The 22,829-nt window shown below is 43.5% G+C and overlaps 3 protein-coding genes across 4 annotated transcripts in view; 1 reads left to right on the top strand and 2 right to left on the bottom strand.

Moving 5' to 3' along the window:
* LOC115143479 (suppressor of tumorigenicity 7 protein-like) overlaps positions 1 to 7,950 on the bottom strand; it is a 34,375-nt gene extending 26,425 nt beyond the window's left edge. The window contains exons 1-11 of the mRNA XM_065001999.1: positions 7,782 to 7,950; positions 6,898 to 6,980; positions 6,526 to 6,685; positions 6,368 to 6,422; positions 6,022 to 6,137; positions 5,731 to 5,809; positions 5,498 to 5,586; positions 5,273 to 5,373; positions 4,708 to 4,822; positions 4,122 to 4,194; positions 3,777 to 3,879 (exon numbers count right to left, since the gene is read on the bottom strand). Coding sequence (XP_064858071.1) covers positions 3,777 to 3,879; positions 4,122 to 4,194; positions 4,708 to 4,822; positions 5,273 to 5,373; positions 5,498 to 5,586; positions 5,731 to 5,809; positions 6,022 to 6,137; positions 6,368 to 6,422; positions 6,526 to 6,685; positions 6,898 to 6,980; positions 7,782 to 7,950 — 1,143 coding nt within the window. The remainder of the gene's footprint in view (positions 1 to 3,776; positions 3,880 to 4,121; positions 4,195 to 4,707; positions 4,823 to 5,272; positions 5,374 to 5,497; positions 5,587 to 5,730; positions 5,810 to 6,021; positions 6,138 to 6,367; positions 6,423 to 6,525; positions 6,686 to 6,897; positions 6,981 to 7,781) is intronic.
* A 51-nt stretch (positions 7,951 to 8,001) lies between these two features.
* Positions 8,002 to 14,200, top strand: LOC115143480 (F-actin-capping protein subunit alpha-1). Its single transcript, XM_029683947.2, has 10 exons — positions 8,002 to 8,108; positions 9,913 to 9,976; positions 10,097 to 10,148; positions 10,243 to 10,306; positions 11,671 to 11,877; positions 11,970 to 12,049; positions 12,259 to 12,337; positions 12,575 to 12,646; positions 12,968 to 13,030; positions 13,147 to 14,200. The coding sequence occupies exons 1-10, from the start codon at positions 8,070 to 8,072 to the stop codon at positions 13,285 to 13,287; spliced, it is 861 nt and encodes a 286-aa protein (XP_029539807.1). The 5' UTR covers positions 8,002 to 8,069; the 3' UTR covers positions 13,288 to 14,200.
* A 3,916-nt stretch (positions 14,201 to 18,116) lies between these two features.
* LOC135560255 (uncharacterized) lies at positions 18,117 to 22,402 on the bottom strand. 2 transcript variants are annotated; one of them, XM_065002000.1, is made up of 11 exons: positions 21,471 to 22,402; positions 21,079 to 21,149; positions 20,815 to 20,991; positions 20,663 to 20,724; positions 20,494 to 20,580; positions 20,365 to 20,406; positions 20,124 to 20,296; positions 20,008 to 20,044; positions 19,357 to 19,909; positions 18,964 to 19,075; positions 18,117 to 18,869 (listed from the first exon to the last, which is right to left on the bottom strand). In XM_065002000.1, the coding sequence occupies exons 1-8, from the start codon at positions 21,626 to 21,628 to the stop codon at positions 20,008 to 20,010; spliced, it is 807 nt and encodes a 268-aa protein (XP_064858072.1). In that variant the 5' UTR covers positions 21,629 to 22,402; the 3' UTR covers positions 18,117 to 18,869; positions 18,964 to 19,075; positions 19,357 to 19,909. The 2 variants fall into 2 exon arrangements, with proteins under 2 accessions (XP_064858072.1, XP_064858073.1); XM_065002001.1 differs by having other exon boundaries at positions 19,357 to 20,044; positions 21,079 to 22,402.
* Between the last annotated feature and the right edge of the window lie 427 nt (positions 22,403 to 22,829).

Below are 22,829 nucleotides of genomic sequence, written 5' to 3' on the forward strand. Positions count from 1 at the left end.
TTCATCTCTAACAAATACTAGACAGAGAGGGAGACAGGAAAGTAACACGATTAGATAACATTATAGTCAAAGGCATTTACATCATAGTTATTTAGCAGACACGGTGTGTGTGTGTTTGTGTGTGTGGTGTGTGTGTATGGCGGCGTGGCTGTGGCGTTAATCCCCTCTGAACTGGTCCCCTGGGCTGTGGAGGCCGCAGGGGCCATTGGCGTTGGGCCTGCTGGATTCCCAGGCCGCCTACTTCACAGGACTATGAGTCTCAGTCTGACACTTTGGGAAGGTTACCATAAAGCTAATCCTGTCTAATCCCCCCCATGGTCACAAGCTCAGCCAACCAGCCAGCCCAGTGCAGAGCAACCCAGTGCAGAGCCGCCCAGTGCAGAGCCGCCCTGGGGCGCACCCAGGGGCAGGAGAGGGAGACAAGCCCCAACCCTCTGCTCTTCTCTCAGGGACAGTTAGGTGGTGGTAGCTAGCTGGCTACCGTGTGGATGTGGTGGTGATGGGTATGCTTGGATAAGTGTTCAAACGTGTTCTGCACACACCACTCCTCACTGCTGTGTTTTATTTGACTGCCAAGTCGTGCGACTTTCATGTCCTCTCCAAAGTTGAGACTTTAACGTGGGTCAGCACTTACTGCAAAAAGGTGCTGGTCATTCTTTATACTGTTGCAAGCAGCATCTTTACCCAGGTATCCCAGAGTTTAGTAAGAGGATAGAGGTGATGTTTACCAAAGCATTTGACTGGCAGCTGTCCTGCCTGGCATAAGGGTGGGTAACACCCCCCCAGCCCATCCCCAGTCGCCTCTTTGATGAAGAGATTGCGTTTCATTGACACTCCCCTTTTATCTTGGAACACTGATGAACTGGAGTTTAACTCATAAGCCTCCCTCAGATCTTCGGCATTTAGCACAATGGAACACTTCGACAATAATGACATAATCTAGCCATTGGCTCACAGTGCTGGTGAGGATACAGATGACCTCTGAGGCCATCTACCATGTTAGGTCACCCTCAGGTATCTGTGGACGGTACTGGACAGATCCCGAGTAGGAGAATGATATTGACCATAGACACTGATCTTAGGTCAGTTTTGAATGGTTTCATCCGATGATTAGGGTCTGGTGAAGGGAAGCTGACCCTAGATCTGTGCTAAGGCTTCTTCCTACTAGAGTCAGTCTATAACTACTACTCTCGGTCTCAGGTGTTGCGTCACACCTGCTACTACCTATGTGAAGCCTCCATCCCCCTGAATCCTGAACAGAGCTGAGGAGGCCATCGCCACAACACAGGCTACCAGGCACAAAGAAGCCCACTCCAAAGGCATGAGGAATTGTTACCACAGGAGTGTGATGAATTTAAAACACATTCAGGTGTCCTTAACACATGACCAGCAGGCTGCCCTCAGTCCGGTTGCTCAACCTTTCTACCGTACCTTGGAGTAGGGGGTAGAGAGTGCATGAGAGAGAAGGAAAAAGAAAGGGGGAGAGAGATTGATTGGGACAGACAGGCTAAAGGTGGAGCAAGCATCGCTGTTGAGCACTGAAACAGCTGGGTGTGTGGAGCATTTAGTGCCGTCTGTTCATGTGATGTAGCGTGATGTCCATATATTATCCCTTCAGGCCTGCTGCGATGCTGGCCCTAACACTCCCCACGCCTGAACCAGAATATACAGAAATCTGGCCTTCATTACACTGCCCTTCCCAGGCTGCCTGGTGAGCTGGCTGGCTAGCTGGGGGGCTGGCTGGGGGGCTGGTTGGCTGGCTGGGGGACTAGCTGGCTGGCTAGCTGGGGACTGGCTGGCTGGCTGGGGGACTGGCTGGCTGGCTGGGGGACTGGGGGCTGACTGGCTGGCTGGGGGACTGGCTGGCTAGCTGGCTGGCTAGCTTGCTGGTGGGGGGTTAGCTGGCTGCTGAGGGGTCAAGTTGCCAAGGCCAAGAAAGGAATTGGGGTGGATGGGGGGGGGTCTTAATCGTTGATTGAAGCGGAGAATGTGGGGAAGCTGCTGGGAATGGAAGCCCACCCACAACAGAGCCAGATCAGCTCGCTCCAGTCCAGTGAACCACTGGTATCTGTGTGTGAACACTGGCCTCTGGGCAGAAAACAGCCCACGCCAGGCATGCCTCAGGCTCTACGGCTACAGGTGCACTCACTGACCATTTAGACAGACATAGACAGCGCTCCCCTGCGAACGAGATACAGAAGATCTCAATGGGACTCAACTTGATAAATAAAGAAAGACATGTCTGACACAAATAAATGGAAATATTCACACTAACTGCTAAATTTCAGTCAACAACAGCCAAAAGCTTTCACTATAAGAACATTAGTGGAGTCAATGAGGTGAGTTGACACGGTGAGGCCACAGAACATGCTTCACTCCCTAGAACACTCCGACCGACAACCCTTTACAGGTCGTCACATCAACAGCGCTGCATGTCAGCGGCCATTTTGACAGCACAGCTGAGTTCCTCCTCCTCGGATTGTCTCAAACTCAGAGCTCAGCCGGTCTGTCTGTCTGCCTGTCTATTATGAGACGTGAAGCCCATGTGAAAGACTGAGGGAGAGGCTGTGCTTCAATGGGACAGAGATTGACAGATAGAAGAGATTAGTCTCTCCTACCTCAACGGTCTAGGGTATCACCAGTTGAAAGCAGAGGTACTGTAGATGTGAACTATCTCTGGGATCACTACTTTATAGTCTGACCCTCCCTGTGTGTATGTCAACGCCGTAGCGGGGGGGCAGCAGTGCCCCTGGGGGCGGGTGACACTCAGGATGAGGGACCTGTCATCAAAGCCTGGATCAAAGAGCTGAGTTTCCCTCTCTCTGCCTGTGACTACCACACATTGCAGCTCACACACACACACAAGGAGCACACAGGATGCAACACACACAGACTACATTTTGCTGTAGGGGGTACTGCGACCTGTGTGTGTGTGTGTGCATATGAGTGAGTGTGAGAGAGAGTGTGTTTTAGTATGGGGCATCCAAGCCTAATCCCTGTGGGAAGAGATGTGCAGGAATTGTTTCTGTCCGTCTACTGCAGGGAGATACATCAGAGAGGCAGGGGCCCCTTGTTGTCGCCCAGAGCCCAGACAGACGTATGATCAGGGAGGGTGCACTTCCTGTTCAGTAGGTAGAAAACGTTTTGAAACTGGGGATGTACTACCTGACCTTGTGCAATAATAACACAGATTTGTATTTTCCATTGCAAAAGATTTTGCTATAATGTACCGTACTGAACATGACCAAGATCTCACTATGAACTCTTTATAGTCCACTGATAGATAGCCATGACAAAGGAATAATAATTAGACTAATAGTGTCTCTTTTAGTCAAATCCACAAAGTGTTTGGTACCATGTTCTTCTGTGCAGCAGAGAGAGAGAGTAGAAGTGGCTCACAGGTCGTCCTGACACCAGCAGCTACGTTTACTATGCAGTGCAATATTGACACCCGCTGGCTAACATAGATCATTACAGGTAATACAGTAGAGCAAAGTCAGCTCTGCAGTTATCACTCAAGAGGAGTATGGCGTACAGAGACAACTAAATAGCTATCACCTGTGTAAAATATGAGACTTTGCTCAAATAAAGCGCACTGTATATACAGACAATGTCGTACATCAGTCGTGTTAACCCCACCATTGGTTCAGGTCAGGAGTTAGATAGGATACGCTAAGATGATCCTAGATCTGTACATTTCTCCCCACTAATGGTTAAGGTTAGGATTTGGATTGGGTAAACTGATACTAGATCTGTGACTGAGGGTCTGGACTGACCTTTGGCACATGTGGGTTAAACTCCACGGCTCTGTGTATAGCCTCCACAGCGTTCATCTCTGCAGTGCTCAGGCCCCGACGGGATGCTGCCTCAGGAGAAAACCTGGGAGATAAGAGAAAGAGAAGACACATCCATGGTAAGACACAGGAGTCAGGACAGCTTTAAGTAGGAGATGTCATGCACTTCAGTCACAAATAGGGGGTTTGATGTCCCACAAACAAGTCTTAATGATTAGTCTGACCTATAAAGACAGATGCATCCATGTCAAGTATAGATCATACTGTTTGTTTATATCTTAAAAATGTTACATTAAATCACAGTTCTGTCTTTCCACAGGGACATACTTCTCTGATACAGCCCGTGCTTTCAGCAGTGCAGATGTGTAGCATATAGTGGCTGACTTTGGCAAGCTGATATCTACAACGAGAACACATGACGGTTATTTCACTTTCAACTCAGCGCAGATACTCATGGAAATCATGAGTATCAAAATCAAATTTGTCACATGAGCCGAATACAGCAGGTGTTGACCTTAACGTGAAATACTTACTTACAAGCCCTTAAACAACAATGCAGTTAAGAAATTAGAGTTAAGAAAATATTTACTACATAAATGACAGTAAAAAAACAAAACAACAAAAAACAATAACGAGACTATATTCAGGGGGTACCGGTACCGAGTCAATGTGCGGGGATAGAGGTTAGCGGAGGTCATTAGTACATGTAGGTAGGGGTAAAGTGACAAAGGACTGGTTCAAAGTTGTAGTAGTTAGTTGGCTTGAATCCTGTTTTGCTGATGTGGTCCTGCGTGGCTCAGTTGGTAGCATGATGCTTTCAACGCCATGATCATGGCTTTGATTCCCACTGCCGGCCACAGACTCACTACTGTCGCCTTGGATAAAAGCATCTGCTACCTGGCACATATCTTACCGTCGTATTTGGCGAGGACTGCTTGTACATCAGCGTAGGCCTGCAGCTCCAGTAGTGCCTCCAGGAGGTTTTCATGTATATTCAACATTCCCAACAGTGGGAATTCTTTCATTAACTGGGAGAAGTAAGGAACAGTGAGTGAACGAAGGAATCATAAAAATGGCAGGACTAACCAGTATTAAAGGAGCATAGAAGAGGACTAAAGACACAACTACACATATCAGGGCTACGTTCAGTAGTCAAACGTTCATGAACGTTGCAGATGGAAATTCTTCTAATACAGCCATCATGATTCCTTGTCATTCTACATGTCAGAGGCATGTTTGTTCTACATAGCATATTTATATCCAAAGGTTCCAAAACGTTGCGTCCTGCTGAGTGCGCCCCAGGGCCTCCAGTTCAACAATACTTATGGTTGTTATTCTATTCTCTAAACAGCGACTGGTTCAGACCTGGGACAACATGTGTGTGAACACTCCCTCTAGCCAATCAATGACATCAGCTACTAGGGAGCAAAGAAAAGCAGCCATAATGCAGAATTCAAGGCCCTGATTTGAACACTCACATCTCTCATCATTTTCACTGCCTCCTTGATGCGTCCCAGCTTGCGTGCACACATGGCCAGTCTGCGTTTGATGTACACCAGCAAGTTGATGTCTTTGCCAGCTATGGAAGAGAGGAAAATGAATACATTTTATTATAACAATCGCAACCCTGACTAATGCTTTCAAACTAAGGGTCAGAGGCCTAAGGCTTGTGACGGTGTCCTGTACTCTCTGTTCTCTCTTACCACTTCGCAGGGCTTGTTTAAACAGCCTCTCAGCCTCTGTGATGGTGGTGGCTTCCTCCTCTGCCAGTAGCACATAGGCAGCAGCACACCTAAAAACCACAGGGAAGACATTTGCTATGCAATCTAGTTCATAAGAATATACATACTTGTTTTACTGAATGAGAAACTTAATTTGGGATTTTCCTGAATGAGCATGCAGTCTTTTAAACAGAAACTGTTACGGTGGAACTCACTCGTGGTTCATCTCTATGGCCTGATAAGCTGCTCTTATCCTGGCTTGGGGATTCCTCTCCCTCCAGGCCTTCTGCATCACTGTAACAGGCCAGAACCAGACAACAAATACTCAACTGAATGCATTACAAAGAGATGGATCCAGAAAAATATCAACACAGGAGTAGGAATGAGGCCGATGAGGACCAAAGCAGTCTTTCAAAAGGAATTAAAGTGTTCTATTGCTTCGCAGACATTTACACTTTGGCTAACACTTTTCAATGATATGCTGATGAAAAAGTTTGGATTCTAACCAGTATCTTCAGCCTTGATTTGCTGAGTGTCACCAGTGAAGAAAGTCTGGTGGTCTTGAGCAGACAGGTTCATATCGTAGTACGTCAAAGGCTCCTTTCCAGTCACCCAGGTGTACCTTTAGATGGGTATAGTACAACAGGAAGACAGTGTTAGGCTGAAGTACAACACAGTGTTAGGCTGAAGTACAACATGAACATGGACAGTGTTAGGCTAAAGTACAACACGAAGACAGTGTAAGGCTAAAGTACAACACGAAGACAGTGTAAGGCTAAAGTACAACACGAAGACAGTGTTAGGCTAAAGTACAACATGAAGACAGTGACATTCTGTGGGGTCTCACCCTACCTGCTGTATTCTGCTCCTCTGAATAGATTTAATGGATTCCTCCAAACTTTACATTCTGCAAAAGACAGTGTCATTGTATCATTACTTTGTTTTAACCCACGGCCATTTTAGTTTTCTGTTGCAAAATGGGGAAACATTTTAGTTGGTGAAATGTTTACCTGAGACACTGGGTCTGGGCTCAGCCTCTCCGTTGACTGAGGAGAACAGGCCAGTGGTTGAGCTGCTCTCCACCCCACCTAGGAGGGGTCGCAGATGGCTAACAGACACCTGCTCGATGAATGAGGTTCCATACTTACGGAAGTACCACCACTCAAATATCTGGGGACAGGGGATTGGGACAGTCATACAGAGAGCAATGTACCGGTACACAAATCTTCTACACAAACAATTTATTTGATTATCATATCATTATTGTGCACTAACTGTACAATGAATATATGCTACCTTTGGTGTTGGTATTTGAAATCCACATTTCCAAATGTAGTGTCTATAATCAAACTACAAATAACTCTGTGATCATTACAACTCACCAAGATTAGGCCAGAGATGAGAGAGGATGTTCCAGTGAGTGCAACATAGAATTTAGGGGTCAGTGTATTCAAGAACACAGATGCTGAAACAACAATGAACGCTATGTTAGCTCAAACGCATCGCACACAAAATGAATGACACTTGCCTAACAGAGATTCAGACTGGCAACTCTGAAGGTAGCTAGTAGCTTGCTGATCATGCAGAGCCCACCACACTGACAGATGCTGACTGAGTCGGTGTGTGATGTTGAAGTACCATGATGTTAATGTTATAGCTATAGCTAATGTTATGTAACAAGCTAATAGACACACTGACAAATAAACTTTCGCGGACGGCAGGTAGACTAGTGGTTAGAGCGTTGGATTAGTAACCGAGAGGTTGCTAGATCGAATCCCAGAGCTGACAAGGTAAACACCTGTCGTTTTGCCTCTGAACAAGGCAGTTAACCCACTGTCCATAGGCCGTCATTGGAAATAAGAATTTGTTCTTAACCGACTTGCTTAGTTAAATATAGTTTTTTTTAATGCAATTCTAGTATTAGTATTATGCATTGTTTGAATGATGTTAGCTAACGTTAGCTAGCTGGCTAGTTATGCACAAGCGTAACATTAACAGCTAGTAGCTAAATTAGCTAACGTAGATAGCTAGTAGCCACATTAGCTAGCTAATATGTCTCGCTACCATTCAATAAATAAACCAACCTGGGATATGTTTTTGTGCAATGTGTTGTCATACAGTTAGCCAGCCTCCTGTCAAACTTTCAGTTCCTCCACTGTCTCTCGATTTCTATTTGCTAGCTCGCTAACGTTAGAAGGCTGGCTAACTAGCTACATTACATTCGCTAGCTAGCCCACTCTTAGAAAGCTAGCGTTAGCTAACTCACCTGAGGTAAGAGTGTCCTGCAGTTTCAAGGGGCTTCGCAGAACATAGATCATAGTTAAAACCATAGCAAACCAAACGGCACATATGTATGTCCATGACCAGGACAACCATGATTTTAATTTATCTGTAAATCCAAGAGATTGAGGATTACTGCTGGTCGCGTCCTCCATGTTTTTAACGGATGGCTGTAAACAGAGGAATCATGTGCCAGTGGCACTGTCAAGATCCGCTTCCTCACCGTCCGCTGCAGTCAGTCGCGGATCAGAAGAGGTTTGTCTCATGAGCCAAGATGGCCGATTTCGAAGAACAGCTCACTGAGGAAGAGAAGGTATAGTCTTGAGAAGCTTTGCTCATTGTTTTACGAAGTTTAGTAAATTCGGTTGTTTGTGTCCTTACTCAAATATTTTGGCCGCAAAAAGAATGTTTGCTAAGCTACAACTAGCTCGCTAAACTAACACTACACTCTAGCTACAGTTAGCGAACAAACTGACACGGGAATACATTGTATCACCTAGTTAAATACAGTAGCTAGATACAACTCCATACCCCATGCTAAAACATACCATACACAAGAAGCAGTTTGCTTACTGCTTAGCTAGCGAAAATGTTTGTAAATAGCCATGTTCCTTAGCCAAATATTAGCTAGTACAGTATGTGCCTTAGCATTGTCAAGTCTGACTTTAACTGGGCTTTGCCACATTTGGGCTTTTGCACGGTGCCTAGCTTACATTACAATGGCAATTGTCCCCCTGGGTCAGGTAGTTACTATCTAACAATACATGATCATACAATTGTTCATGGGTTATTTGCAAATGGCTTTAGTCTAAAAACATATGAACTAATATGCTAGAAAAGGCCACTACTTCCTGTATTGATTGCAACAGCCTCCACACCCTGCTAGAAACAATTGTGAATATATTAGGCATACTTTATAATCCCATTTTCTGTCTTGTGATGGCCCCTGGCCTATTGACTGTAACGCATTACAACACAAACTTTCGATTGACCAATTATTTGGTGTAGGAATAATTGAAGTCATGATTTCATGAAAAAGTCCACAAATACATACAACCCTATTTACAAGACTTCTGAAGATCATACACGATAAAAGTGATTGTGGGCATTTTCAACCAATTGAGATTGAATCACCAAAAACTAAACAACCTTAATATGAGAGCTTGGGTTTGACCATTGTTGCTGTCAGCAGCATGCAGATAGATACATGTTTGAGGCTGCCTACTGGTGTCTCGCATTCCTGCCGCTTCAGTGGCAGGCCCACAGCAGGGATGCGGTCAGATACATGTACAGACCAGTAGAATGGGCATAGGTATTTTGTAAATACAATACTTAGCATCGGAAGGAACAGTGTTTGGGAGCATCTAACTATATGGCAACAGCACACACACACCAGAAGTTCCAGAACCTGTTGGTAGTATTGCAATGTACTGTGAAGTGTTGTGTGTAACCCATGCAACCTTTGGGTCTGTTTCTGGACATGAAGACATACATTAGGGCCTAAAATACTGACGTTCTGTGTACTGATTTCAGTGCAACTCTAGACTTTCAGGTTCAGGGGAGCCCTAATGAAGATTGCCTAGTCCCCCTCCCCCCTCCTCCTCCCCCCCCTCCTCCTCCTCACTGTTTTTGGTTCTGATCTGACACCACATGCTTACACATGCATTACAGCTGCTAAGAAAAGCTCTTGCCGTCTAAGGAGTGGCATGGGCAGCGCAGAGGTAGGCTAGTCAGGAAGCCAAGTTAGTCACTGCTCTCTGCTTCACCCTAGTGGCCAGTGTAATAATGACTTGGCTGCATAATTACACTGTCTCTGGGTCTCATATCAGTGGTAGAAATATTCATATACTGCATATGCAATATCTTTTCAAGTTTTATTAGTCGTGTGTACAGGATACACATGGTATCCAATGAAATGCTTACTTGCAGGTCTCTTCTCGACAATGCAACATAAATAAGAAAAGTTAAGAATATGAACATAAAGCAAGTGACTCGGTAGAATAGAGTAAACATTTTATCATATAGTACCAAAAATGTTCCGTTGGCACTCAGGTGTAAAAGCTGTCTAGCCAAAAAGTGGATAGTTGCCTATTTACCTCGTATTTTCTTTCTCTCAGGTGCGCATTGCGGCTAATTTTGTTGTCCATGCTCCACCTGGAGAATTCAATGAAGTCTTCAACGGTGAGTGTGCTTAGAAATCTTATTCTTTGTACTACTTGTTTATTTACCAATACACTTGATTTGTTATATAGTCTGTTAAGGCATTGGCAATCTCTTGATAAGGCAGTCTCTTGGTTTCAGATGTGCGGCTACTGCTCAACAATGACAATCTTCTCAGGGAGGGTGCAGCACAGTGAGTAATATTTTATTGATTTATTTACTGTATTGTTGTGCAAATTTGTGTGTTAAATGCTGTATATATATTTTTTTTCTCCATTGGAAAACAGTGCCTTTGCCCAGTACAACATGGATCAGTTCACCCTTGCCAAACTTGAAGGGTATGATGATCAGGTAAGATGCTCAGTCATTTGAGCTGTGACTCCTTCCCAGCTGTTTTGAGTCTTGTTGGTTTCATACTGTGATATATACAATGAGTGTACAAAACATTAAGGACACCTTCCTAATATTGCGTTGCACCATCCCCTTTTGGCCTCAGAACAGCCTCAATTTGCCGGGGCATGGACTCTACAAGGTGTCAAGCATCCCACAAGGATGCTGGCCCATGTTGACTTCAGTGCTTCCCACAGTTGTGTCAAGTTGTCTGGATGTCCTTTGGGTGGTGGACTATTCTTTATACACACGGGAAACTGTTGCAGGTGAAAAACCCAGCAGCGTTGCAGTTCTTGACACACACCGGTGTGCCTGGCACCTACTACCATACCTACCCTGTTCAACGGCACACATCTTTTGTCTTGCCCATTCTCCAGCTGAATGGTACACATACACAATCCATATCTATTGTCTCAAGGCTTACAAATCCTCCTTTAACCTGTCTCCTCCCCTTCATCTACACTGATTGAAGTGGATTTAACAAGTGACATCAGTAAGGGATCGTAGCTTTCACCTGGATTCACCTGGTCAGTCTCTTACATGAAAAGAGTAGTTGTCCTTAATGTTTTTTGCAGTCAGTGTAGATTGAACACATCATTAAAATACAGTTTTTCTTCTGTATAAAAAGGTGTGGCTTAGGTGGTGGGTGTGGCTTAGGTGGTGGGTGTGGCTTAGGTGGTGGGCGTGGCAGGGGGCATGGCAATGGTTGCCTTTGCAAAATTTTAGAATTTTAATGCCCCCCCATCTTGGTGATAAAGCATTTTTAAGCCTGGAATTTCTCCATGGAGCCAAGAAATCTTTGCAGTTTAAAACACATTTCCAGGGATTCTACATATTCTGCAATGGAACTGAGAGAGAATTTCGCAATTTAAAGTTATTTTCCTGTGCATTTTGCCATGGCTAATGCTGTGTTCCTTTGCTTAGACATAATAGCAAAATCAATACGGTTAAAGTCATTGTTTTTGGATTTCAATTCCACTGACTGTCTAGCTTTTATCTTGGTAGTTTTAGTTCTCAAATATTATATTATAATAAAAAATATAGGTCCATTATCTTTTATATCTGGTTTTAGTCATTTAAATTCACACTATAAGCGTTTATGCTGACGGCGTTTTTCCATCCCGAAAGTGTGTATATATAAAAACTTTTTTCTAATTAATATATATACATTATAAACTTTTTTTTACAGACAGTTTGGACTTAGGTGTCCTGCAAAAATGCTTAGGAGGCCTGCCCAAGAGTTTTTATGGCAGAAAAATCCCTGTAAGATCAATGCAGCAACTGAGGACCTCTATCTGTGTCCCTGTGATCCATTTCCCCTCCAGGTGCTGATCACAGAGCATGGAGACCTGGGCAATGGCCGTTTCTTTGACCCCCGCAACAAGCGGTCATTCAAATTTGACCACCTGAGGAAGGAGGCCAGTGACCCCCAGCCCCACGAGGGAGAGGCAGCTCTCAGACCCTGGAGAGACGCGTGTGACAGCGCTCTGAGGGCCTACGTCAAGGAGCACTACCCCAGCGGCGTCTGCACTGTACGTTCCGTCTTTCACCTGCAGGACACAATAACGTTATCTTTAACATGAGCATGTTAAACAATGACAGGACCTTGTTTTATTTATCACAGGTTTATGGGAAAACTATTGACGGCCAGCAAACCATAATTGCTTGTATTGAAGGTCATCAATTTCAACCAAAGAACTTCTGGTAAGTGTAGTCTCATGGTTACCAATCATTTTTCTATCTAACTTTTCATTTATCAGGGAAGCAGTATACTAAAATGTGCATTTTGAAGCATTATACTATATGTCCATTGTTTGTATTAAACATGTAATTCTGTCTATAATAGTGTCTTAGACATAACGCAAATGCACTATAACTTTGGGAAAGGACTAATATTTGATTTCTCTTCTCAGGAATGGTCGTTGTCGGTCTGAATGGAAGTTCAGCATTTCCCAATCTACAGCTCAAGTCGTTGGGGTCCTCAAAATACAGGTAGGCTAGTAGTGTCCATCTCCAAGGGTTGTCCACCATTTTGTCAGGCTGTCTAAAAGCCTGTTCAAAGACAACTGGTTGGGCACAGGTAGCCTGCAGAATGTTAGCTTGTGAGATCAGGATCGTTCATAGGAGGCTAGGGCACAGGCCCATGCAAGTTAAATTGATGAACTGAAAATGGATATTGTTTTGTCATATGGTATATAGTCTCCCTCACCCGCCATCTTGTGGTTGCAGGTGCATTACTACGAGGATGGAAATGTGCAGCTGGTCAGCCACAAGGAAGTACAGGAATCCCTCACTGTAAATGTGAGTTCCCCTTTCAGTAGGATATTTTGGACCTGAACATAATCATTCAAAGGGAGAAGGGTGTAAAACGTTTTCCTGGTTCTACAGAAATCCTGGTTGTAGAATTCCGGATGTCCTGCTTATTTCGTCCTGATTCTGGAAATCCTCAAATGTATTGAATGTTCCAGGAATTTTGCAACCCTAGTGCTGTTCATTAGTGCAAGAGAAGTAGGATGAAGTAAAATAACAAGTGAAATGTCCTTTATGATAGAGATGGTCTTCAATCTGTCAAGTTTACAGGCAATTCAATTGTCAAAAGCATTCATTGTCTTGTTTTGGCAGAGTGAGACTCAGACTGCAAAGGAGTTTGTGAAAATCATTGAGGATGCAGAAAATGAATACCAGGTATGCAACATGTTTCCTCACAGTAATATTACCATAATTGGAATAAATCAGTTTAATGTATTTTTTCCCTCAATGAGGGGGGCAAGAGTCTAAACATTTGTTTTCGTTGTTTCCAGACGGCCATCAGTGAGAACTACCAGACCATGTCTGACACCACATTCAAAGCCTTGCGCCGGCAGCTTCCTGTCACCCGCACCAAGATTGACTGGAACAAGATCCTCAGCTACAAGATTGGCAAGGAGATGCAGAATGCTTAGAGAACAGTGTGTCGGTCATTGTTACTGTGTTACTGCAAAGACAGAGAGGGTAGGGGAAAAGAGGCATCAAAGGGGGAAAAAATTATACTCTATTCTGTCTTTGTTAAAGAATGCCACGGTTTGATTTGGTGTATGGAGTTGGTATGCTTTCTTCAGGCGCATTAGGAGGGATGGCTTCATTTTAAGAGGACATTTTGGATTGTTTAGCTCTCGCTCATTTGCAAATTTTTCATTTGAACAAAATGCCTTTAGTGACACTGAAAGTTTGGATTACATGGGTCAACCTCGCTCTCACACACCGATGATTCAAAAATCAGTCATATCCTCATACCCCTCATTTGGTTGACCTTGTGTCTGGGGACAACAGGTAGTCATCCGTTTAAGCCCATTTCGTAACCCACTATGGCCGGGATTCAAACAAATGCAGATAAACGACCCGGTGCATTGTGGTTCATCTTTAAAGGCGATTTCTGACTCAGCTGCCATCCGCCGCGTGATGTCTGGGAAATTGCCTTTAAAAGCCTATCGCTGTGCACAGGTCATTGCATTGAATCATGACCTATATTTTAGATTGGCCAAGACCTATATATCTGTAACCCAAGGTCTCCTCCAAGTGAGGTGTATACTCCTAAGTGACTACATTTAGTACACCCCCTTAAAAAGGTTCTAAATATCAGCTCTGTCCCCTGCAAGCTTTCCCGTTGGAAAGAGATGTACTTGCACAAAGGTTTAATCAGGCCTAAACAAGCAGAGCACCATCAGTATCCACTGTCAGTGATTCGGCCAACTTAATATATAATATACCTATATTCCTCCTTACCGCCCACATGCCTTCCTTTAGCTTTTTGCTATATTTTTTTATACAAAATGTAAGAACATGTATAATTCAAAGGAATAAAGAAGTTGCACCAAATACTATGCTGTAACTATTGTCATCATTAACCGTTAACCATAAAGCGTTTTACTTACCAGTATGTAGAAATATGCTGATTGGGAAATAATCTGATTTGGTGCCAAATGTGTATTTGTGTGTAAATGCTGGCTAGCACAGCAAAAAGTAAAAGGGACATTTGAATAAAGAAACAGATTATTGTATATCACTTTAATGGAGCGCACCTTAAAATGCGCCTCTTGACGTTTTATGTCGGTAAATTTCATCTGCATTGTCTGCACATTTTGCGTCAAATGTGTAAAACCGTGTTGGACAAAAACACAATTATTCTCTGCTTTCAGTCCCTTTCACTGAACGCTTCGATATGACCTTACCTTCATTATACCGGCATGATAAATCTTATCTTCACATGCTGTTGTGCTGCTTTAGTGAAAGCATTAACGGCCCATTTTAGATTGTAACATTTTTCATTTGAGGTTTTCAACATGAAATATGACTACATAACAATTCACAGGACAAGAGGTGACGGACAACACAATCAGTTATCTTCGAAAACTAAGCACAGAACTTAAAACTCCATGTTTTAGATCAGACAAAAGTGATTTGCATTATGTGTCACACCCTGATCAGTTTCACCTGTCCTTGTTATTGTTTCCACACCCTCCAGGTGTCGCTTGTTTTCCCCAGTGTATTTATCCCTGTGTTTCCTGTCTCTCTGTACCAGTGTATTTATCCCTGTGTTTCCTGTCTCTCTACCAGTGTATTTATCCCTGTGTTTCCTGTCTCGCTGTGCCAGTTCATCTTGTATGTTTCCAAGTCAACCTGCGGTTTTCACGTTCTCCTGCTTTTGCCTTCTCCTTTTTCTAGACCTCCTGGTTTTGACCCTTGCCTGTTTCTGGACTTTGTACGTGCCTGCCTGACCATTCTGCCTGCCTTGACCACGAGCCTGTCTGCCACTCTGTACCCCCTGGATTGATCTGGTTGACCTTTTTGCCCATCCACAACAATTCTCTTCCCTACCTCTTTGGATGAATAAACATTGTATGACCAACCATCTGCCTTCTGTGTCTGCATTTGGGCCTCGCCTTGTGCCTTGATATTATGAGCATTTTCTACACACAGTTCCACTGCTGTAGTTGATGGGATCATCATTAAATTAATGTGAACATAAAGACTGATGAGCATATTTATTTTACATAAATGTTTGTCATTCAACAGACGCACTTATCTAGAGCGATTTACAATTAGTGCGTTCACCTTAAGATCTCTAGGTGGGACAATCCAGGCACTTGTCATCTCCCGTCTGGATTACTGCAACTCGCTGTTGGCTGGGCTCCCTGCCTGTGCCATTAAACCCCTACAACTCATCCAGAACGCCGCAGCCCGTCTGGTGTTCAACCTTCCCAAGTTTTCTCACGTCACCCCGCTCCTCCGCTCTCTCCACTGGCTTCCAGTTGAAGCTCGCATCCGCTACAAGACCATGGTGCTTGCCTACGGAGCTGTGAGGGGAACGGCACCTCAGTACCTCCAGGCTCTGATCAGGCCCTACACCCAAACAAGGGCACTGCGTTCATCCACCTCTGGCCTGCTCGCCTCCCTACCACTGAGGAAGTACAGTTCCCGCTCAGCCCAGTCAAAACTGTTCGCTGCTCTGGCCCCCCAATGGTGGAACAAACTCCCTCACGACACCAGGACAGCGGAGTCAATCACCACCTTCCGGAGACACCTGAAACCCCACCTCTTTAAGGAATACCTAGGATAGGATAAAGTAATCCTTCTCACCCCCCTTAAAAGATTTAGATGCACTATTGTAAAGTGGCTGTTCCACTGTATGTCATAAGGTGAATGCACCAATTTGTAAGTCGCTCTGGATAAGAGCGTCTGCTAAATGACTTAAATGTAACCACACATCTCAGTCATATTAACTACATTTATCCTCCAAGCTAGTAGGTGGAAAGAGTTAAGTGCAAGTATTAGATCACGGAAGGGAGAGCTTTGACTGGGTTGAGCAGGAGCTGTACGAAGTGTTGAATCTTGCGTCGGTTTAAATATCAACTCATACATCCTGTGCCATGGAATCAGTGTATTTATTTTCTTAGCTATTTTGCAATCTGTATAGCACAGCGGTGCACATCCTGGCCCTCAAATGGAACTGGTATACTGTCCTATTTCTGCCATTTTCCTCTGCCAGTTTTGATTCTTTATATTGGGCAGAAAGACCAATTCCTGACCTACTCCCGCTGCCTCCTCCATTTTTTGGGGGGTTGCTGTAATCAATTGGTTGTAATTGAGTCTGTGTTACGCTTCCCAGCAAGAAAACCAAAAATGTCACTCACTATAATGGTGCCGGAGGGGATGGCTGCCGTTTTATGGGCTCCTAAACAACTGCAATTTTTTTTTTCACATTGTTTGTAACTTTTGTACATAATGTTGCTGCTACCATCTCTTATGACCAAAAAGAGCTTCTGTACATAGATATCTTCTTTAATGAGTCGGATGAGAGGGATTTACTCCAGACACCCAACAAGGTCCTCATCCACGTCATTCACAGGAGAAAGAGACGGAGATATCGAGGACAAAGGTCGGGGTGTATTCTGCCCTTGAGTTGCGTTCCCATGCAAAACTAGACAGATAGCTAACAACTAAGTCTTCAATAAAACTCCCAAGGCGTGACTTTTCTTGAATGAATATATTGAAAACGTTTATGTTGTGAAACTGCAAAATACAGAAAAGAATATACTTTAGTGTTCAATTCACACCGACATACTGTAGCTGTACATTAAACATTTGAAGTTGCATAAATACAAAGCACGCGCTAAGGTACCATGCATCTGGCATGATGCCAAACCATATAGCTAATTGTTAACCATATGGTAATTGCGCCTTTCATTACTCTAATAATGCATAACCATCTATGTAGAATAACAAAGCATATTACACTAGAAACAGTAACAAAACTACAGTATTTATATTTTACAATTCGTTTGCATGACGCATGAGCAAAGTAATACAGCTAACGACATACATTAAAGGCATTGCAATTTGTGAGTAAATGCAACCAACATTGATATGTAAGAAACTCTATCAATAACAAGATTATCATCATTAGCTAAATGCTTGAATCGAACTTACAAACAAATATTTTTCCAAGGCTGAAGCGTGACAAGAAATAACTACATTGAAAGACCTGGGGCCTGTTGCACAAAACTAGGATAAGTGATTAAGCCAGGATATCTTGGTGATCCTGGCTCAATTGATCCGTAATCCGGTTGCACTAAAGATGGATAGGGGGCAGGAGGATATGTTATGGTATAAATTACCATGGAGATTTATTCTGTGGAGCTAGCCTGCTCCAGACCAGGCTAAATTCCAGGATCTATTTAATCTCATCCCTAATGTCAGTCAGCAGTCACCACAAATGGAAACCAATAGTTATTTCACTGCTCACTATACATTGTTATCACATATAACTAGACCCACTGTTATTATTTAAACGTTTGTGATCATTAATTTCAATGATTTTGGATAAAAAATGATTTTTAGATGATGTTGCTATCATTAGATAATTTACAGTTTCCCATAGACTATAAGGCTATATATAAAATGATAGAATATTAGGGCCACAGAGGGGAAAAAAACACAAGTCATAATATTGTAACCAGTTGTTTTAAAGGAGGACAGTTGTTAAAATGACAGATGTGGGGCATTTCGTGAAATTGTACTTCAGTATGGTTTCATAAACAAAGACATGCTGATGTGCCAGAATATTAAGTATCACATTGTCATAAGTATCAAAACTGTAAAAACAATATGTAGTTTTTCTGCAGAAAGAACCAGCCTCATAAATTTATGACTTTATCCTTTTTCTTCAGTGTGGCCCTAGTACTCTGTCATATAAACAAATACACATTCCATATGAATATAAAAACACAATGTGTAACATTATGTTCCTTTATTGAATAAAGGACAAAACAAAGCAGGTAAACCATCAGCTCCTTTCGAAACTGAAGTCACAGTGACTCTACAAGATGGAAAGCACAGAATCCAAGCATATTATACAAAATGATACATACACATTCAAAGGTCTGTATATAACACACCCTGCATGTCTGCACACTAAAATAAATGCAGGACAAATCCATACACATCAACTGAACAGACAAATGAATGGATGCAGTAGCCTCCCTGCAGCCTTGTATTACACACAGTATACCGCACAAACATCATAAGAGGCCAAATTCGTCAAAAAACGAACCCAAAAAAAACCAAATTCCTCTGCCACCGCAGGACATATTTAACCAAAATTGAAAGCACACATACTAACTAAAATAATTCAACACATATTGGTCCCTCAGCAGCCGACCACTGTCGTCATCAGGGAAGATTGCCGGATTGTCCCAGTCCATGGCTGGTGGCACTCTGGGGGCCCTCTCCTTCCTCAGGCAGGCCACATTGTGGAGGACAGCACAAGCCACAGTAATATCACATGCCCTAACAGGGCTGACCCTTAATTTGTGAAGGCAGTGAAAGCGTGCCTTCAGGAGGCCAAAGGTCATTTCAACTCTGGCCCTGGTCCTGGCATGGGCATGGTTGTAGGCCTGCTGTGCTTCCTGGGGGTCTGTGAAAGGTGTCAGGAGAAAAGGCTGGCAGCCATACCCCCTGTCTCCCAGCAACACACCAGAGAATTCACCTGTCAACACAAAATCTCATCATTACTACCTCATAAACACAGTGATATTCTTGACACAGCCATGATGGTTATAAATAGGGGTTGTGTGGCTTACCTTGTGATAGGCACTGATAGATTTCAGAGGCCCGAAAGATTCTGGAGTCATGGACTGAGCCAGGCCATTTTGCCACAACATTGCTGATCACACAGTCAGCATTGCAGACCATCTGAAATCATAAGATGAGGAATATTACACCAATCAATGCACATCACTGGCAATGCAGAGTGTTCGTCAATGGACAATATCAAAAAGTTATGTTCACCTGAACATTAATGCTGTGAAAGGATTTCCTATTCACAAAATCGGCCTCATGGGCACCTGAGGGGGCTTTTATCCTTATGTGTGTGCAGTCCACTGCACCAATGACATTGGGGAAACCTGTCACACAAAGTAATGAGTATCCTACTATGTGTTAACAGTTGTCCTGTAATTTGTAGATCCTCTTACCTGCAATCCTATAGAACTCCTCTTTGATGTCACAGAGTCTTCTGTGGCCAGGGAAGGAGATGAAGACATCTGCTAATGCTTTGATAGCCAGACACACTCCTTATTGTGCGGCAAATTGTGGCCTTGTTCAGCTGTTCTGCATCCCCCACTGAGTACAGGAAGGCTCCACAAGCAAAAAAGCGCAAGGCCACACAAACCATTTGCTCCACACTCAGTGCATGGCTCCGTGCAGTGCGGTGCTTAATCCTGGGACCCAGTAGTCTGCATAGATACCTGATGCCATCTGCAGAAAACCTGTATCTTTCATATAGATGGTCATCAGGGAAGGCCAGTGGGTCCAACCGGTCCCTGAAGACCCTTTCTCGCCTGAAGGCTCTCCTCAGCACAAGTGCTTCTTCATCCACCACATCTCACACGAATGGGCATGCCATTGTCAGAGCAGAAAGGAACACACAATTTTGGGCCTTCATATAGGCTAGTGGCCACACCTGGTGCTGGGGGGGTGGGCAAAAGAGGGCGATGCCTTATAACGATGACTTGGTTGTACTGATTGCTGGGAAAATAAAAAAAACCTTAGAAAGATGCCACCGTCCTGTGTGCTCACAATAAGAGCTCATATGTCATGGCTCACTTGACTTTACGAGAATATACCTAATTTTTTATTTTGAGCTGTGTCATCTTCTTGGAGCTGGGGGAGGAAAGAAAAATAATGATTAATACATTTGTGTTACAGTTAGCATACAGTGTACATTGAAGGCATATCTCACCTCCCTCTCAAGTTTTTTATTTCAAGGTCCAGTTTCCTAATTGTCCTCTTTTTTATTTCGGACTCCAGTGCAAGATTTTCCATCTTTTTCTTCTTGTACTGAATGTCTATGTCTGCCAGTTCTATTTGGCGCCGGAGGTGGTTGCCATACAACTTTCTGATAGCTTGTGAGCTCTGTGAACACAATACAATTAGCGCAGCTGGAATTTGGCAGGATGTGGTGTCCTTTTATTAATACGCACTATGTTGCCAGGCTGGTTTTCCCACTGTATAGCATCTGGGTCCTGTAAAAGAAATTAGATTTTTTGATTTTGATGAGGACTCCTCACCATTGTAGAGTAAATAGTACTTTCACAGTCTTAACATGATACCTCATGCCTTCTGTAATCCAGAGAGATGGTCTCCTCCTCATCATCGTCTCCATCATGTGCTGTTGCTGCTGCACTGGGGCCTTCACCCTATCACATTTAATCGGATTCATATTGAAGCTAGTAGACAAGACATGCCAGGCCTACAGTATGCCTTTGATGGAGTACTCACTGGATCAGCATCGTCTGGTGCTTGTGCTGGTGGCTCTAACAGGAACACAGTGCTGCCAGGCACTGCAAGGCAATAGGTAAACCAAAGTCAGACAGTCCAAATTGATTCAATATGAATGTGGTTGTATCCCATGTAGAGATGGAAGGACATACCTTGAATGAAGCGGGTGGCATCTTGGGAGGAACCTATGCTCGTCTCTTTCCCCCCAGGGATCCCCTCTAAGACGGGCCTGCCTTTATTTAGCTCCAAGGCCATGTCCTCTGCTGGGGTAAGGTCAGCCTTTGGTGACCCACCACCCGTGCCTTGTCTGTGGGTATTCTTTTTCACTGCTAAAACAGTACAGACAATGTGTGAGCAGGCACCTTCTGGGTACAATATATGCTTGTGCTTTGTTAAATATTAGTCAGGGACCATACCATTCTGCAGAATGTTCTTGTATTTGATTTTGACCTGCTGCCATGTCTGTTTTGGCCCGTTCATGTTTAATCTACACACACACACACACACACACACACACACACACACACACACACACACACACACACATTTAATGGAGTCACACTGCAAAAAATTACTTGGTATTTTTGTCTTGTTTTCAGTAAAAATATCAAAAAATTGATCATAGCTTTATACAGTGTGATGGAGTTACTTTACACAATTTCACTCATATCTGCAGTGCATTTCAATTAAAAATTTAACCGTTTCATAATTACAGTACAACTGCATTTTTGGAGATGTGAATTAAATATTTGAATTGTAATTGTGATGTTTCAGCGGAGCGGTGAGTGTGTAATTGTGCACTACTTACGCATTCAGGCGGTCTGCAATACTTTGCCACGCTTTTTCTCTTTGCTTTATCACTGTGGCGGTGTTGCCTTTCTTCTTAATTATATCTTTTACCTCCTCGTATGCCTCCATGAGGATTTGTGCTTCCGACGGGGAAAAGTACGCGGCTCTAGTTGCCATGGTAAATCAGTTAATCTGTGATCTGTGGCGGGGTCTATTTGAGTGAGCCGTGAGTGCGCACCTATCCAGGATTGGTTTCACCTGGTTTAATGAATCCGTGTCTGCTCATCCTGGCTTGGTCTTTGTGCAACCAATTAAGCCTGGACGCACATGTTTTGGCTTCATTGAGCTCAGCTGAGTCATTTATCCCGGATGTCTTAATTCTACTTTTGTGCAACAGGCCCCTGCACCGTAGCGTTGTTTGTAGCTGCTTCTATGCGTGCAAAACAAATTCTGAACTTCCCGTTTGCGTTGTCTTTCTAAGTACCAGAAAGCGCCACTAGGGGGCAAATAACACCATTGAACACAATGAAAATCCAATTTAACCATTGTAATAAAATAATCTGTTACCTTCTAACAGGATGGCAGCACACTCCCCGCCTGGTATAATGAAATTGTGCCACTATTAAATAAAACATATCAAGAAACAAATAATGTCCTTTCTATTTTTATCTTTTGTCTCTAGGATGCTTCATAAAGAAGAACAACAATCTCTGAGATTGTTCTCAGAAACACCTTAGCAGCTCCTTGCTTGACAATTTTTAGTTCTACTTTCCTAACCTTTTTGTCAGTACTGGGAAAGGTTTTTACCACAAGCCCGACTGGCCAATCTTTTCTGTGTGCCTGACTGTCTTTCAATAAGACAACATCTCCCACTTTTACATTTGGCTTTTCTGCTGTCCATTTTCTGCATCTCTGCAGCATTGTCAGGTACTCCTGTCTCCACCTTTTCCAAAAGGTGTCAGCGAGACACTGGACTTGCTTCCATTTCTCATCTTTTTCTGTTGGAAGAGGGACATCCCACTCACTCTGATCAGAAGAGAGTTCTCTGATTAAGGCTTTACCTTGCATTGTTATTGGAGCCACGAACCCAAGGGGGTCATAAAGACTATTCACTGTGGACAGGATGCCTCTCCGAGTAAAAGGCTTCTCATTGTGGGACACCTGGAATGAGAAGCTGTCTGTTTCCAGGTTCCAGGAAAGTCCCAGACTCCGTTGAAAGGGGAGAGGATCCACTCCTAGGTCCAGATCTTTTAAGTCTTTTGCACGGTCCTCCATAGGGAAGGCTTCCATAACTGTTTTGCTATTGGATGCAATCTTGTGTAGTTTCATGTTGGACTCCGCCAACATTGCTTGTGTTTTTCTTAGAATATTGATAGCT

Source organism: Oncorhynchus nerka, linkage group LG15, assembly GCF_034236695.1.
Source record: "Oncorhynchus nerka isolate Pitt River linkage group LG15, Oner_Uvic_2.0, whole genome shotgun sequence".
Taxonomy (NCBI): Eukaryota; Metazoa; Chordata; class Actinopteri; order Salmoniformes; family Salmonidae; genus Oncorhynchus; species Oncorhynchus nerka.

Bases quoted from the DNA above. Each gene is read 5' to 3' on its own strand.
- LOC115143480 (XM_029683947.2), top strand. From the start codon at position 8,070: ATGGCCGATTTCGAAGAACAGCTCACTGAGGAAGAGAAG. The intron at 10,307-11,670 runs GTAAGATGCTCA...TTTCCCCTCCAG, and splicing joins TTGAAGGGTATGATGATCAG to GTGCTGATCACAGAGCATGG. The intron at 11,878-11,969 runs GTACGTTCCGTC...TATTTATCACAG, and splicing joins ACCCCAGCGGCGTCTGCACT to GTTTATGGGAAAACTATTGA.
- LOC135560255 (XM_065002000.1), bottom strand. From the start codon at position 21,628: ATGGCAACTAGAGCCGCGTACTTTTCCCCGTCGGAAGCACAAATCCTC. The intron at 20,992-21,078 runs GTATGGTCCCTG...GTACTGTTTTAG, and splicing joins CAAGAACATTCTGCAGAATG to CAGTGAAAAAGAATACCCAC. The intron at 20,725-20,814 runs GTATGTCCTTCC...ATTGCCTTGCAG, and splicing joins TGCCACCCGCTTCATTCAAG to TGCCTGGCAGCACTGTGTTC.